We start from the raw sequence: 17,881 nt of genomic DNA, 5'->3' as shown, positions 1-17,881 counted from the left end.
CAGACGTCTGTGTATTTGAGCGCAGAATCAAATGTTTCTGAAGTCTGAAAAAGTAAAACTGTTCCACATTTCACAAGAAAAATACAACAAAGGTCTAGCTCCTAGCATGTGCAACTGTCTCATGCGCAACCTGCTCTAGTTGGAATCAATTTGCAAACAGATTGTCATATTATCATAAAAAGGGAGCAGGCCTTTTCAAGTACTGACTTTTATGTTGCTCTGCTGTCATAACACATTTCAGCTACTCCTTGGTTTCCTCCAAAGAGAGAATTAAAAAAAAAAAAAAAACACTGCTGTCAAACCTTTATAAGAAACTGTTTCCTCTCTAATTCACAGAGAAGGATGCAAATAGAAATATCCGCATAGCAACTTAGCAGCATGGGGGAAAGTGAGGAAGGAAAAAAAACAGGGCTGATTTTGAGAAAAGAACAGTAAACGTGTGCGAGATCCAGCACAGTATGTACAGTCTGAAATGAATCCACTTATAAAAAACACTCATGAGTCAGAACAAATCTTTAGATACTGTCAGATGCTATATTCTCTGTTTGGACTGTGCTTCTGTGCATCATCTCCTCCTTTGTTTTACTCCCATAGAGGATTCTGTAAACACATTACACGCACAGTTTGAAGCAGAAATCCATAACCCCTCTCTAGTACATCTGCCCGACATTGAGATTCCGTCTCTGGACGGACTGTTGCACAGTGTCTATCAACATGTAGCAGCAGCCAGGATGAAATACCTTGTCTTGTCTGCTTTTTTACATTTTTTTTTTTTTTTTTTTTTTGATTGTAGAACGCCGGGTCACACGCCGAGCTTTTTTGTTCTCGTTCAAATCAAATCCTGCCTCGGGGCCAACTTCCTCAATGCTTCTGTTACAACTCCGCCTTGAGCGCAGATGAGTGATTAAGTGTGTGTAATTTTGCTAATCATCAGGGCATGACTGCGTTTAATTTTTGATCATCAGCCCTATGACAAACCTACCTCCTGTCGTGACCAGGCCCTTGAAGACACAGATGTTCTCGCCCCCGTTGACTTGCTGGAGAACCTTCAGCTCGTCCTGAGCTGAACCGGACCCCGAATCCCGACGGCCTTGTCCCAGGTAAGTCATCGTCACGGTGACGTTGGATTTCTTTGCCTCTCTTTGGGCCTTAAGGTTACTCTGAAGAAGACAAAAAGGCTTAATATTGAATGCAAAATGATAATAATGATGTATATTTATAAACAGCACTTGGCTAAATTTAATATAGTAGCAGTGTCTCTTAATGACCAGATACTTGATCTTGGTTTGACCCCATCCTCTTTCTCCAATAAATGAATGAGGGTTAAAGTTCTGTCTTTGAGAAAAGCATCTTCTGGTTCTTGGTTGTGTTAAAGAGACGTGGGTTTACCTGTTTCTGTGGGCGACCTCCTGCTCTCTGAGAGGCCACCGAGGAGAAAGACCCTCTGCGCTTGTCGTATAGATAAGGACAGGACTGGCTCAGAGTCCCTCTGATTGAGTTCAGACTTGCCGCCTTCGTTGAGATGGCTGGCAGGTAAACGTCACCTTTTCCCGGTTTTCTAGAACGGGGCGTTGACTCATCCAGCTTCGTGCAACAGAAAATATAAATAAGTCAGTTTAATAATCACGCTTTTGTTTTGTTGGTTTTATACCACTCATATTTTGTGAGAATCTGCTTCTGTGAAGTGCTACTAAAAAAGATTTGCAGCTGATATACTCTGAGTCTGAGGTCGGATGTAGGAGGTGATACATTACTTCTGCTGAGATTTGTGTGTTTTGTGTTACGTGCAGGATGTTGTCCCTGTGGTTGCGTAGGTTTATTTTCCGGGTTCTTTCTCCCAGAGTCCAAAAGATGTTCATGTCAGATTAAATAGTGGTTAGACAGCCCCTTTCAGGTTTTTCTTTTTTTGGTTATCCCTTAAAGGGACATTAATTCTATGCATTTAACACATTAAATCGGACCACAGACTGTATAAAAAGTGGAAGCCATGACATGCCAAACAGAGCCTTTTTTTTAGTTCACATTCTCATAGCTCCATGACTGATGAGGTGATTGGGCTACAAAGCATTTTAAAGCTCATTTAAGATATTTAAAGGAAGTAGACGCTGGGACATTTAAGTGAGGACCTTTTACATATTGACAGATGTTAGTAATAACATTTATAGACCCGTTAATGGTGGAAATAAGACATTTATTTCAACATGGCACATCCGCCCCATAGAGTAATACTATAGAATCTAACCTCTGATGTAGCAAACATGGCGCCATGGTTTGAATCGGACAGACTCTCTCTAATATACGGCTCTGAAGCCAAAGCAAGTAGAGCTCCCCCTGGTGGCTGGCTGCAGTACAGGTCATAAGCTCCACCTCCAACATGTTAGTGGATGGGCCGTAGCAACGTGAGGGGAAGAACTCGCAAGGTGGCCAATTAGACACGCTGTCCATATTTTCTGCTGTACTCTGATTCATAAATACAGTAGCGGCACTAAGGGCAGTTTGCAAACACACATGGTGTTTAGGTGCTTGCTCAAAGCAATGCACATAGGAGGAACTCATACCAAAGTCCTCTGCAGAACCAAATCTGCTTCTCCAAGCACCAGTGTCACATTGAGTGGTGAGGAGGTAAATGCAGACACAATAGGAGGCAGGAGCAGGAAACAAAAGAACCTTGATGAAAACTTTCTAAATCTAAAACGCTGCAGGCTGATCCAAGAGCCAAAAGTGAGAAAAATAACCCAGGAACACAGGGAAGACACATGGACCGTTGAGTTGAGGAGATCAATTAATCAAACCCACAAATCAAACAAGCAAAGGGCACAGAGGAAACAGAGGAAAGCAAAGCAAGGAACCAAAACACCAAGGAAGAAAGAAGAAACACAGAATACCAAACAGGATTCCAACTGAGAACCATTAACATATTCAAATATACAACACACTGGAATCAAGGCTAAACAACTCCAGAATTTCTGTTCCAGTTTTGCTCATAAATATAAAAAAAATACAATATAAAACCAGAAAATGATCTATTTAAAGGAGCACGGCTGATTTTAGCTGATGTATTTTTATGTGTCTGACTTGTAAAACCACAGAAACACGCTGTTCAAAGAGCCGCTGACCTTGTAGATCTCCACGGTGTCAGGGTTCTCCAGCAGGAGGAGTTTGCTCTTGGCTCGTATCAGGCTGGCGATGGACTGTATCATTTTTGCATCTCGAGGCTGAGCCGGGATCTGTTCGGACGCACAGTCGGTGAGCGTATTGACGAGCAACACGTGGATCAGAAAACGCGTTAATTGGACTCTTACAGGTGTATCTCTGCCTCCGCTGTGGACTACCCCGCTGTAAAACAGATCCTGGAGGAGAGTCCTGCTGTTTCTCCTGATTCTCCTCATCGATTCCTTCTGGTCCATCCTGAAGTCTTTTTCTGCAGCACAAGCAGAAAGAGATTTATGCATTTTGAGCGCACGGTCCATGAAAGATTTACACGATAATTTTATCGTAAAACTCTGTAGAACCGGAATGACAGATACCTGTGTGAAAATGCATCACTGATTTTACTTCTCTACATTATAGTGATAATAATGTGGAATAAAGGCTGGCTAAAATCAAGTTACTGATAATCTGATGCTTTTATACCTATAAAGACCTAATAAACGGGCGGTGATTCAAAAGCCTGGAGCCAGATTAATATCATTTCCTGATATTACTTCACTGAGAAGTGCTACTTGTGATGATTTAACGGCATGTGTGAGGTGATTCAATGAACGCTGAAGCGGGAGGAATGGCACAGGTATATTTTAAAATAAGAATGAGTACAATATAATTCAATTAGGCAAAATTTTTTAAAGCGGTTTACGGGTGAAAATGGGTTCAGGAATATCTGAATTAAAGTGACACCTGTTGCTCCATTCTCTCCGATGCAGCCTGTCGCTGAAGTAGTATCTGTAACCTAATCTCTGTGTCATGTGACCGGGCTGAGTGCGTCTGGGAGAGGAGGCAGCAGGCATTCAGCCATCTCCTGAGATTAGTGGCCTATGATGTATGCATGAATGCATCTCAGCCTCAGATGGTAAATGGCAGGAAAAAAGAAAGAAACAGGACCGAAGAAACATTCTCTGGTGTCAGTCCAGTTTACTGTCTTGAATGCGTTTCAACCCTACTTCATTTTAACCCTTCTTTTGTTTTCTCGTTTCCTGACGACGTTTCAAATGCACGGCCCGCGGGGCTAAATCTGGTCCACTAGAGGGTCCACTCTGGTCCACTGGATGGATTTACAAAGTGCAAAAATGATGCAGAAGACGTTAACTGCTAAACAAATACTAAACAAATCCTGAAATAGCCATTAATAACTTAAAATTGACCAATTCCATAAAATTACATAAGAAATGTTTAATTTCTGGTGTTGGTCATCTCGCTGTCTGTGATGCACATTCTCCAAACCCACATGCTCCCTTCTGCACATGCTCAGTTCAGTCGAGGTCCAAACTGGCTCCAGGGTCAGTAGAACTTATTAATACTGATGATGTGATTGTTTATTTATTTGTTGTTCAGTTTTGAACACATACAGACAATGTTGAGAAGTGTCGTATTGAAACTGTCAAGAATTTAGTTTTGTTAGTTTTTCTTGTAAACAATAAAGAAAATAAATATAATTTGTATTTGTTCGTGTTTGTCTAACGCAGACGCACCTTTTGAAACACAAAAAAAGATTTTTACACAAATATTTCATGATAATATGTCAGATTTTATAAAACTTTAAGGGTGTTAAAGTGTTACTGGGCCGGCCCACTTGAAAATAAACTGGGATGTATGCAGCCCCTGAACTAAAATGAGTTTGACACCTCAGGCTTTAGAGGCTGGACGTCAACAGTCTCCACCAGAGCATCAACACAACATGGGCTGAGAGAAGACGCAGTAAACAATGACTTACAGAATGTGAGCTTCAGGTTATTTATTATTAAAACTCAAAATGATTCACTTACTGTAAATATATGCAACCCCCTTCTGCAACATGCATCAGTAGATTAAACCGGCAAGGTTCTTTCTTATTCACGTATTTATACACCGATCAGCCACAACATTATGACCCCTGACAGGGAAGTAAAGAACATTTAAACCATCTTGACCCAATTTCCGTGTTCTGCTGGGAAACTTTTGGACCCGGTATTCATTAATTCATTCATTAATTCATGTGGATGTTACTTAGACATGTAGCCCCCACCTAGACCAGACCAGACCAGACACCCCCACCCCACAGCAAATACTCTCCTTGTGTCATGAAGAACAGCACAAGGTGTTGACCCGGTCTCCAAATCCACAAAGGCCCCTCCCCTCAACCAGTATGACCCAAATGACCCCCCACCAACAACACTGTGTTACCTGACAGGACAGGACACCCTCACAAGGCCCATGTCCATTACCCGATGAGTCACAGCTGTTTACAAGGAAAAATCGAGACCTACACAATATTAGGGAGGTGGTCATAATGTTGTGGCTGATCCGTGTATCGTGGAAGAGCTTCACAATATCAGCATCAACTTTAGATGTAGATAAACAGCGAGTAATGCAGTAAAACTAGAAAATGAAAGCAGTAAAGGACATGAAGTTGTAAAATACCTTATATTCAGTTACATCCCAACACTAATTATTAGAATAACTCGTCATTTCAGGACAGAATTTGATAAAACCCGTTTTACTTAGTGAGTTTCTATTCTGTTAAGAAGTGGACCGTGATCTTACCTGGCGCCTGGACTCGTCATGGAGCCGAATGTGATGTGATACCTCCTCAGCCGCTGATCTCCTGTTCTCTGCTCTCTTTCTCTTCACGTGTCCAGCCGGTGACACCTGAGCGACTGACACCTCCCCCCGAGACGCTACTTCTGCCTCATCCATCTTTAATTGTCCCTGACATCCGCTATTTGCTCTTGAAGCACATAGTTTTTTTGTTTTTTTGTTTGTTTGTTTTTCATCATAGGTGTCCTTATAGTTAGGGCTGGGCGGTGTGAACAAACATTTATATCACGGTATTTTTATTTATTTTTTCATGCGTAATCACGTATTCACAACATTTTCTATTGGTCGAGAGATGGTGACTAAATATCGTAGAATAATCCCACACTAGTAGTAAAAAAGGTTTGTGTCCCCGTGTTAGAACTGACTACTGGTGTGGAAATCTGGATATTTACAGCTCTGAGATAAAATAAATAAATACATTCAAGATGACAGCAACAATGACAATTTCAATTTTCATTTATCCTTTAACATTTATTCATACTTCAACATTTTTAACCCGCAATAGCAGCGCGACCGTAATAATTGTAGTCTGTGCGCAGCATTTGTTTCTCATCCATAAAAAAACAAACAAAGAAACATGTTTTCTCGTTCTGCCTCTTCATTTTTTCGGACCTTTTGTATCTTCAACATGCCTCACGCTACACCGAAAATGGTCCGGTCTGAAACAGTGTCTCGCAGCGCAGCTTTCCGAACTGTATATTCAAATACACCGGTATATTAAAAATTCATATCATAACGAAAGAAATACCGGTATTCGGTATGAACCGTTGTACCACACAGCATTACTTACAGTAGCCTGATTGAAGTTTTGTAGCTAAGGGGATTTGGTCTCTCTTGTTTTCACCTATTTTAAAGAAGATATTTATTAATTAACATATAAGATGATATATTGTGCCAGTTTTCGAATTTTCAGTTTAGTTTTTGCACCAGGGAAGAAGTAGACTTGATACCAAACTAAAAATTTGCCACACATTTTTTTTACTGCAGGTTCCCTCTCCATCTTCTCGTGGAGCTTTCCGTCACATTACATGGTCTGGCTGCAGCTAAAATAAAGAGGGAAGTGCTAACATCTGAGCTCACACGGGTGCAGTTCATCTCTCCCTGATATTAGTCCCAGCTGTGCAGGTTAATCTGTGCGAGTGATCTTCCAGACGCAGCGCTCTTACTGGAAACATGTCCTTTTGTTTCCACTGATAAGGCTCCTGTGCCGAGCTGCAGCAGAACGACGGCAACATAAAGAAGGAATGTGGTGATATAAAGAGAGACTTAACTTTCTAACCTATCTGCAAATCGACATTTAAATGTTCGTCTGCGCGAATCAGGGAACGATAGATGTTTCCCACTAACAACAGCTACAACTACAGCTGATTAGAAACACATTCTAACAGATCTTTAAGTGGACAACGTGAGTGGCAAGAATGATTAGAGCGAGAAGAACCTGCTTCCGTTTTCAGATTGGAGCCTGTCTGTTGATTTAAAGCAGAACACAGGAACTAATGTACTGGACAAACACCAGAAGATAAGTATATTAGTTCTATCCTTCCTGTACAAGACAAGCTCCCATCATTACTACATACTACAGAAGCACCGCAGAGAATCTCAGTGTGGTGTAGAAGTTGCACTGGTGTCGTATTTTTACCTGAAACACCTGAACATCCTGACCCCTAAAAATATGCTGCTCTCTACTTCAGACCTGTTCAATTACTCACATATACACTTATCAGCCATAACATTATGACCACTCTGTGCCTCCAAAACTGTTGGACATGGGTCCTATGGGTTGAGGGTAGGGGACTCTGTGTTTTTTTGTTTGTTTGTTTTGTTTTTCGTTCTTCCTAAACTGTTTTTGTGTGTGTCTGTGTCAGGCTGCATCCTGTTGCCATCAAGGAGAGTATTTGCTATGGGGTCGGGGTGTCTGGTCTGGTCTAGGTGGGTGCTACATGTCTAAGTAACATCCACATGCATGAATGAATGAATGAATGAATCAATCAATCAATCAATCAATGTCAGGTCCAAATGTTTCCCAGCAGAACATTAAATTGGTTCAAGATGGTTTAAATGTTATTTACTTCTCCTGTCAGTGTGGTCGTAATGTTGTGGCTGATTGGTGTATAAATATGAAATATGAAAATATGAATAACATGAATAATGCTATACTAACAAACGATTTAATCTACTGATGTATTTTGCAGAAGGTTGGATATAATCACAGTAATGCTCTGTTTTATCTACAGTAAGTGAATCATTTTGAGTTTTAATAATAAAAAGCCTAAAACCGAAAGGCAGATCAGATCTAAAGCCAAGTGGAAAAATTAGGAATTGATGCCAGTTTTATTGAAAGATGTTCAGGTACTGTCTTCTTTGTAAATTCATCCCATGGACCAGATTAGACCCTCTGGTTCAAGCAGATTTTGCTCCGTAGGCTGTATATTTGATTGGTGTAGATAGAGAGAAGAAGATAAAGTACAAAAGTAGAAATGTATAAACGTGTGGATGATGAGGTTAAATCTAAGCAGTGACGAGAGAGAGTCTGGCAGACAAACATCCTGAGGAAATACAAAGAGGAACCATCTTAGTTCTCTGTGAAATAAAGAACATTCACCTGTGTGATCCCATGTTTCCACCAGTGAACTTAAACCACAGGACACCGAGTTAACCAGGGACTGTGCAGGGTTTACCATGATGCGGCCTTATCGTTATGTAAGAGGCGTTTTCCTCCCCCATAAAGACCTGCTCTCATTCTCTCCATCCCTGTGAATGGCTGCACTGTGCTCACGCCTCAGCCCCTCTGAAAAATCCTGACCCGCCAGGCGCCCGCTGGCTCCGTGCAGGGTCTCTGCAAAAGGCCTCTGGAGGCCAAACGTGCTCCGTGCGCCGGCTGGATCCATTACATTCATAAAGTGATAGGGGGGTCTGAGTGTATTTGTCTTGGCAGCGCGGCGTTCGCCTCCTGCCATGTTCACTGAGGCAATGTGTCAGTTTATTACAGGCTCGCCACCGCACACCTCCGCCCTCCAGTGTCCGCGATGTGATGCATTACGTGAGGCCTTGCAGGAGAGGGGGATTTGTCACTTTTCTCCTCTCAGCACTTTTTTTTTTTTTTTTTTTTTTTGAGAGATTTGTAAAAGCCGTCGGTGATCCAGTTTGGAAGTCACTTCACTCCATCACTTCTCTTAATAGACGGCTTGCGTAATACCCCGAAGGTTAGGTTACTGATCATTCATCACTGGCTCTCATGCGAGAAGCACAGATTTCATTTCCACCTTTTTCTTCCTTTTGTATAACGTGCTGCTATAAAGCTTGACTGATCTTTTTCATCAGTGGATCAGATGAACTCCAGTATCCCTGCATCCTTCTTCAGATGGGATGGCATCCGAACAGAAAGCTGAGGAATGACACGTTTTACTTTATCTTTTACTGTAGATATACGTTTTGTGCCTGGTGCTGGCTTTGCTAACTAGTCATTTCAGTTTATTCATTGTTTTTCCATTTAGCTGGGCTTCAGTGCACGTCTGGAATCTTCCTGTCTGGACCGACTTCCCTAAAGGTTAGAAAAGAAAGACTGTGACCAGAACGATGTGTTTCATTCGCCTTATATACTGCAGGTGCAGGAATGGAAAGAGAAATGCCTCAGAACCAAACTGTTTCCGAGCATCAATGTGTGCAAGCGTCCCAGGTGTGAAAGAGGAAACATCGCATTCAGTTAAACTACAAATGAAAATTACGTGTAAAATCTAATCTAGTTCTGTCACAGATCTGTCTGTCTGTTCTTCCTCAGAAGAATGGAAACATGAATGTAAGAGGAAAACAGACTGTGTGATGTAGCAGAACTGGGACGTTACGTAATTCTCCGTGATGTGGATTAACCTCGAGGTGGCAGGAAATTAGTAACTCGGTCAAGTTTCACACACAATACAGCAGCAACACATTTGTTCGTCTGTGGGTTTTTTTTCCGTCTCTGTGAAACACTCATCGCAGCAGATGATTTCCAACATGCGTCTGTCATTAATCGCAATTAATTAATTAATTAATAAGCCGTTCCAGTAATAGTTTGTGGAGAAAGTCATTGTTTACTTTGTAATGTAACGTGATGATGGTCGTGCAGTTGCTTTCCAGTAGTGTTCAGAACTCATGGTGTGTTTATATACGGTGGTAATAGTATCTACACTTCTCTGAATTTCTGACATTTATGCATAAAAATGACTTTCTTGCCAGTGTGTTTTCTCTGTTTCCCCCTGGTTTTCAGTATGCTCCACACGTCTGTAGGACAAACTGTCTTTTATCTTTTTTAGTTAGTGTAGTTTTATCTATTTATTCTATTTATTGACCATTGGTTCCACTGTGTTCCCACTGTGTTCCTTGGCATTTTAATTGCTCCATCCTGCTTTTTTTTAATATTCTACCTTATTTATCTTATTGTATTTATCCTGTTTAGTCACTGTTTACTAGTTTCTATAATATACTTAACTTATCTATATATTATAGTAACTGCGGGTAACAATCCCGGACCTGAGTGTATAATTTCCTTCCATCTCATACTTTTTTATGGTTGTTAATGATGAATAAAAATCCTTGAATCCTGTTCCTATCGTATGTGTATTGTGTAATAGTGTGAAAGCTGTTCAAACCAGTTGCCTCTGGTGTCTGAATCTGAGTTAAAACATCAGTGAAAGTCCTGGAATGTTTTAACTCAGATTCAGACACCAGAGGCAACTGGTATAAGGCCAAAATCAGAGTCAGTGTGTTCAGAAGTGTTTCCATCAATGTGATGGGTTTGTGGAAGTGTATGTTGGCAACGGACGATGATGCAAAGAGTTGTTGTTGCTCATCAGGCTGGAAAAGGTTCAGAAACCATCTCTAAAGAGTCTGAAAGCCACAAATAATCCACAGAGAGTCAGAAAGATTTCAGATGACTGTTCTCCACAAACAAAGATCTCTCCGTTCACTCATTACAAACTAAAAGCAGCAGACTTGTCCTCTATTTCATTGTGTCATGTCACAGTTTCACCACTTGAGGGCGCAAGAAGACCAGCCAGGCTTCCACATCATCCCCTCTCTGTCATCTTTTTTCTTTTTTTAGTTTTTCCGTTGGATGAAGAAAAATGTGTTGGCAGCTCCTTTTGAAACTCTGCTCTGTTGTTCCTCTGTGGCTAATTACCTCTCTCTGTCTGAACTGCTGCATCATCTCTTCCTGCTGTCAGAATAAACTAAGTGGAGGCTTCTCATTGTGGCTCCTGGTTCTTCCTCCTGTCAGGTGCAGCACTCCACAGCTCACACTCCTCCTCCTCCTCCTCCTCCTCCTCCTGCCGCCGCCGCCGCCGGGCAGTCTGGGATGAAACAGTTTGCCGCCTGGTTTCCATCCTGCATCAGATTTCATGTTATGGTTAAATTAATTTAATACCATTAAGCAGAAGTACTGTACGTGTCTTGGGGGAATGATCTCTTCTGAAAGAGAATGGTGTGATGGGAAAAGAAGCATTTCTTGAACACTGTGCTCACTGCACTTTGGTTTCATGCATTTGAAATTGATCCTGACACATCAACACAGACACAAACAAATATTATTTACACTCCTGTTCGCTCCACATCTGCAGCGTTGGAGGGATCATTCATGACTCCATATCCTCACTTCTTATCTTATAGTGTCTCTTTAATTCTATTTATATTTATTTGTATATTTGTACAAAAACAAATGTATTTTTATACCTTGTTATACTATTATTTATTTATGCATCCATTTATTCATTAATTTATTTTATTTAGCTGTTTTACACCTATTTTACTATTGGTTGCCAAGAGTGTTTATTTATTTATTTATGCATTAATTTATTCATTCATTTATTTAACTTTAATTTATATGTTTGTTTTTTATTTAGCTGTCTTACTCCTGTTTTTCTTTTTACTAATGGTTGTCAAGAGAGTTTATTTTATGTTATTTTATTTATTTATGCATCAGTTTTTGTCATTCATTTACTTAATTTGTATTTATTTTTATGTATTAATTTCTTTAATTTTAATTAATTAATTAATTTATTTATTTATGCATTCATTTATTCAATCATTTATTTTATTTTTTTTTTGTATTTAGCTGTCTTACTCCTATTGTTCTTTTTACTAGTGGTTGTCAAAAGTGTTCATTTTATTTATTTATTTTGTGCAACTGAGCTACTGGAATCAAGCATTTGGATTTATTGTGGATCAGTAAAGTCTAAGTCAAAGCCATTTTAGCTCCAGCTCCATTCTCTCCATCCTACTACAGGAAGCCTTGGCGACATCCACTCACCTCACCCTGACTGTGATCATAAAAAACCTGATGATGATGATGATGATGATGATGATGATGATGACAGTAGTTTCTTCACTGTGTGGGTATTTCAGACGTCTCTGCATATAACTATAGCGTTGAGGCCTCGGTACATTAAGTTTCTCAACAGGGCCCAGTGCGATACCACCCGTCTGGGATCCTAAGTTCACACAGCATCCGTGTCCTGTGTCATTGGACGGCGCGAGTGGCCTGTCCCATCTGTGCAGGGCAGCAGGGGCTCCGGAGCTGGTCCCAGCAGGAGACTGGGTGAGCCATGTGGCAAGCTGGCACCTCCCTGACAGGGACGAGATCACGTGGAGGGATAAGAAATTCTGTAGTCTCATCCCCAGAGTCCTGTTCCATTGTTCACTCCGCTTATAAAATGAGGGAAACAAAAGAAAGATCCAGACACTTTTATTTAAGGAGCTGGATGTTGCCTCTAATGAGTCACTTACAAATGTAGGTAATTTATTTTTAGAGTAATTTTTGGAGTATTTTTGATAATTTTTTTCTGAGTATTTTTTGTCTGTTTTTTTTTTTTTTTTTTTTTTTGAGTAATTTTTTCCTGATTGTCAAAGTATTTTTTTTTTTTCATTTTTTCTGAGTATTTTTTTCTTTTTTTTCTTCTTTTTTTTCTGTGCCTTTTGGGAGTGATTTTAGTTAAATTTTTCCTGGTTTATTATTTATTTATTTATTGATGCACGTGTATATGCCATGCTGTGAGATGATGCAGTTGAAATGCATTCAGGCTACGTGGTGAATCAAGAAATGATAAGGAGACTGAGGTTTCTTGCGAGACTTCGAAGTATCTCGATAATTCAGGAAAAAAAAAAAACCTGAAAAACAGGGAAGAAGATTAAAAAAATAAGAAAAAAAAAATAATACGAAAACCAAACAACCTTTCTCATTTGAGGACATTTTTCACTTGAAACAAGATGATTCTGGAGTTTGCAATTTATTAATTCGAATGACGCCCAATATCTCAAATAACTCAACTATATTCCCAGTTTTAAAAAGAGAAATAATTTGAACATAATAAATCTAAATCTTAGTTTGATTAGCATGTAGAATAATTGATGTCTCAGCTGTAAGTAGAGCAGCAGGGTGATTGTGTGCATTTGACCTTTGTTTCCGGAGAAAGCTCCCTGGTAAAGGAGTAACTTATTATCTGCAGCAGGACACGGTGACAGCACTAATTACAAGGGTCGTGATTAAATCAGCCTTTCACGTCATCGTGGATCAACCGTTGCTCATTAGCTGTGCTCGTGCAATTAGCTTAACTCTGTTCTTACAGATAACTTGGAACTGCACAGGAAATTACATCTTCCGTAATGAACCAGGTAAATCCACGACATGCCCTCTTGAACTCTTTCCCTCTCCTCCGCCTGACGCAGGGTGAATTGTGATGGTGGGTGAATCCCTGTGGGGGTATTACAGGCAGGATATTGGCCTCTGTGTGTCCACATGTCCGTTCATCACACCGCAGCTTTGCAACTGAACAAATATCTGCTGAGAGGAAGAGAGAGATGCTTCTCTACCTGCAGGTGAATGCTGATAAGGGTCTGTGTGTCTGCTGCTGGTGTAAATACTGTTAGTGGCTTTGATAACTCATTCACAGTATGATGATCTGTCACTGTTGTGTTTCTAGTGGTCACAAAACATTCAACTCAGTTTAAAATGCTAGAAGTTATACAACTAGCTTTAAACATGTTTTTGTTTTCACTGTACATTGCTAATAAGTGAACATTAAAGCTTACTTTACTTAGACTTTACAGACCCCTTCACAGTTTGTAAATAATGTGATGTTTTTTGAGGGGCTGGGCTTAACTGGAGGCAAACAATACAGCCTAAATAGCAGTTAGCATATTTCAACAGACTGTTTTGGTAAGAATGGATGAGGAAAACACATATTTTAGAGAATACACTCAGTCCCTGAGACAGTCTTATTTAAAATAAATAAATAAATAAAATAAAAAATTGACTCTCACTAACTGGATGGACGATTTGACCAAAGGAGGATACAGAGGGGACAAAGTCTGGTCCGTCTTTATCAAATGAAGCCTCTCCAGCAAAAATATTTCGAGAAGTAAGTGGAACCACTGTGGAGGGTAACGTAGTAAATGCAGCTTCTGCTTGGACACCCCTGAAACACGCAGCTAACTTTGCATTAGCTTGTGTTTAGCATTAGCATTAACGTGCAACAAGAATCCCCTAAATAATGATTAACTTAACGTAATTTGCCAAATCGTCCATCTAGTGAATGATAGACAGCTTGACAGGACTGCCCACTGTGCAATGGGCAGACATTTACACGTACCTGAGAAACCCAGCGTCTCCACAAAAGGAAAACTGATGTCGCCTTTAACAATGTCTTGAATGGACATAGAAAATTTGAATGATGACTTTTTCCTACACGAACACAAAGGGTCTGTGTTTATCAAGTGAGGTCCCTCCTACAAAGATATTACTAGAAGTAAGTGGAACAACTGTGGAGGGGAACAAAAATGCAACTTCTGCTTGGAAACCCCTGAAACACACAACTAATGCTGTGTTAGCTAGCGCTTAGCATTAACATGTAACAAGAATCACCCAAATAAGGATTGACTTAACGTTATTTCAGTCTTGATTTATTCTAACCCATAACATTATCCAGGCTGAAACTGAATATGTATTACATATTAATCTTATCTGATAATGTGCATGTTGTATGTTGATTGTCTCAATCCAACCCTTTCTTTTAATCACTAAAGCTAAACCAAAGTATGACTGGTAGAGGCTAGTATGTGATAAAACAAGTTAGTGTTTTTGATTTTTCAGTTTTGGCACCAAAACAATGCAGCAAGACGACATTTTCATGGTTGAAAGTGGCAGCGTTCACCTCTAGCTTCCCTCTGTTTAGCCTCCAGCTAACGTTGTGATGTCACAGTGACCGAGGTTCATTCACAAGGGAAATTGCTTGGCCACAGAAGGTTAGTTGCACATAAAAAAAATAAATGCATAAATAAAAATCACTCTTGAGAACCACAAATAACAAGAAAGATGGAATAAAATAAAAATGGAATTAAATTGAATAATAATAAATATAAATTTGATTGCGAGTGTGAAACGAGGTACTAGAGGCAGTGTATCTTACTTTTACAATATTTTTACCAAATTTATGTAAAGAAAGTTCAGGCACATTTTGATCCAGTTCAAGGTGGTGCATAGATTGCATTTTCTCAAACTAAACTGCAAAAAGAAATATATAGACACTTCTCCTCTTGGTAGAGAGTGTTTGAAAAACCAAGACACGTTGGCACCAGTTTTTACAATCTGTGTATCTGATGCAAACGTTTTAGGGCCTTTTTTTGTGCTTTTTCTTATTATTTGAGGTTGTTGAACCTGGAAGAATGAAAGATAGTTCTGAAACACAGGCTCCTCATTCTCTCTTTGTCAACAATGTTAGCCAGAAAAGTTTTGGAAATCTGAGAAAGATGGAAGAATATTAGAAAAAATTAGAGGTGGATTTTCTTTTTTTTCTTTTTTTCATCATGCACAATGAGAAAAAAAGTTGAAATGAAATTGTGAGAAAAACGTCTGGGAAGTCGCAATAAGATAACATTTTTCTTGAAATTTTGTCTTTTTGTGCATGATGAAATCATGGGTGGCCCTAAAGTAGAGAAACTTCTGACATTCGAACTAGGAAATGTGTTACATTTGGAAAAGATTAGATTCATTACAGCAAAGAGAGACCAATGATTTTACAACATCTGGGAATAAGTAGTGAATTTATTAAAAGGTTGAAGTGACTGGTTAATGCTAATGTTTAATGTTATTCAGGGTCGTCTTGTACCCTAAGGAATGAACTGAATTTGTATTTATTTAGTAATACCACCAAAGTATTTTTTCTGTATATTTGTATTTCTTCAGTCAGTTTGAATATTTAAACCAGTCAGGCTTGACTAAGCACATATAGTAGAAGTCAAAGCCAAACTCCATTTGCTTAAGTTCAAAGCTCTGCAGACACGACTGATACTATTAATCTGAGTCGTGGAAATCTGTGCATCTCACATCTCGTACTTTCTGTGGAACACATCATTACTACACTGACTACAGCACCGGCAACACTTTCCTTTAATATCGCTGTGTGGGCAGGATGTTAAGATGCTTCAGAGACTCGTCTGGGTATTCAATAAAGATGTGGACCTGATCTCTGCGGCCCTGCGTTTCAGGAGCGCATTAATGAAGCCCTGCTTCTGGTTTGCAGCAGCAGCAGCTGATCTGCCCACACTGGGCTGCAAGTGGTGGCTGGAGAGGGATTAGCAGTGACGTGAATGCAGCCGTAACAGTAATATCTCCACGTTACCGACAGAAAACCCAGAAGCACGCGTAGGTGGTTCAGTGTATTTATAGTGTTCTGATCAAAGGGGTACAGTCGGCGATGGAGGAAATTCTTCACTTTAGTAGTACGAGGGGAAACATGCAGTTTTTAAAGTCAGGTTTTAACCTTTTTAGATTTTAACAGATTTCTCTTTCACCTGATTTTTTTATGTTTTGGTCTTTGTAGGATTTATTTCTCTTTTATTCAATAGTGCTGCTGCTAAGATGAATTTACTGTAATGTAAGAATTTCACCGTGTGGTTTAAACTGCTGTTTTAAAATACACATCCTGAATCTTGAACAATACTCCAAACTCTCCAAACTCTTCTTCTTCAGCGACCAGCTTTCTTGGACGTTTTTGTTCCGGGGTCATGCTCCAGTCCGATTAAGCGTGTACATGGTGGAGAAAATCAATTTCTAATTGCATTATCTGTCAGATAAGGAGAACTCTGATGTTACTCAGAGTAATGTGTTTACATGCGCTTAGGTTGTCCAGTTAAAGTCGGATTAAGGCAGTAATTTGTTTTCTTGTCTGTATTTTTATACAGATTATTCTGAATGCATGCCTGTGTTGATGTTTCTTTTGTTGTTTTTTAAGCTACTAAATAGATGTAGCACTGCAAATTGTGTTGATTATCTTTTTGCAAATGACAATAACGGTTCTGATTCCTGCAAGAACCATGTATCTGTAAAACAAACAAACACAAAAAATAAGATGTATAAAGCATCATCTTTGACCATGAAATGATGTCCTCACATGTGGACGCTGGCATTATTTCATTATTTATAATATAATAAAGTCAACAATGTGTGACAAAATATAAAACATGGACACATCTCAACGTGGACACAACAATTAAGTCCCAACGTCCGCAAACGAGTACTTGCTAATTTGCGACGTTGTAGCTCATTGCTTTTGATAATATTTGTGAGTCATATCAAACTAGAAATGTTAACGACCTTAAATAAACAACTTTTAGCCTTTGCTACCACTAGATGGCAGACTGAATCGTCCACTAATGAGGACAATGGGTTTAAATGAAGTGGAATAAGCTGCAATAAAACCTAAAACTTCATGTCCACATATGTGGACACAGGGTCTCGGGAGGTTAAAAAGTAGACGAATGTTCTCACCCCATAAAGGAACACGTATTTGGGAAATTATGTGAAAGGAAGGACTGCATTCGGAAAAGTAGCTGGTGACTAAAGCCTCGGAGCTGATGTTTTGAGCGAGAAGGCTCCAAACGTAAGTCATAGTCCAATTAGACACCAAAGTTCTTCACAACAACTGATGTTGTTGCAGTGGGAACCAGCCAAGGGTAGAATTTGTTTAGGCAGCTGTTGTTGTCCAATTAAAATGATTTATGTTTTTTCTGAGTTCATCTACAGGATGTTGTTGCATGTCCGGTTTTTAATGCCATTAAAATA

General features: G+C 39.6%; 1 protein-coding gene across 1 annotated transcript; it reads right to left on the bottom strand.

Annotated features, from left to right (window-relative positions):
* Positions 1 to 935: 935 nt before the first annotated feature.
* Positions 936 to 5,889, bottom strand: LOC125012019. The gene is made up of 6 exons (XM_047591612.1): positions 5,737 to 5,889; positions 4,676 to 4,685; positions 3,303 to 3,421; positions 3,117 to 3,227; positions 1,390 to 1,584; positions 936 to 1,160 (listed from the first exon to the last, which is right to left on the bottom strand). Exons 1-6 carry the CDS (start codon positions 5,887 to 5,889, stop codon positions 948 to 950), a joined length of 801 nt encoding a protein of 266 aa, XP_047447568.1. The 3' UTR covers positions 936 to 947.
* Positions 5,890 to 17,881: the final 11,992 nt, after the last annotated feature.

This window comes from Mugil cephalus, chromosome 8, assembly GCF_022458985.1.
Source record: "Mugil cephalus isolate CIBA_MC_2020 chromosome 8, CIBA_Mcephalus_1.1, whole genome shotgun sequence".
NCBI classification, from domain to species: domain Eukaryota; kingdom Metazoa; phylum Chordata; class Actinopteri; order Mugiliformes; family Mugilidae; genus Mugil; species Mugil cephalus.
This window is presented reverse-complemented; position numbering and strand designations above follow the sequence as displayed.

Bases quoted from the DNA above. Each gene is read 5' to 3' on its own strand.
- LOC125012019 (XM_047591612.1), bottom strand. From the start codon at position 5,889: ATGGATGAGGCAGAAGTAGCGTCTCGGGGGGAGGTGTCAGTCGCTCAG. The intron at 3,228-3,302 runs GTAAGAGTCCAA...GCGTCCGAACAG, and splicing joins GCGGAGGCAGAGATACACCT to ATCCCGGCTCAGCCTCGAGA. The intron at 1,585-3,116 runs GTCAGCGGCTCT...TGTTGCACGAAG, and splicing joins ACACCGTGGAGATCTACAAG to CTGGATGAGTCAACGCCCCG.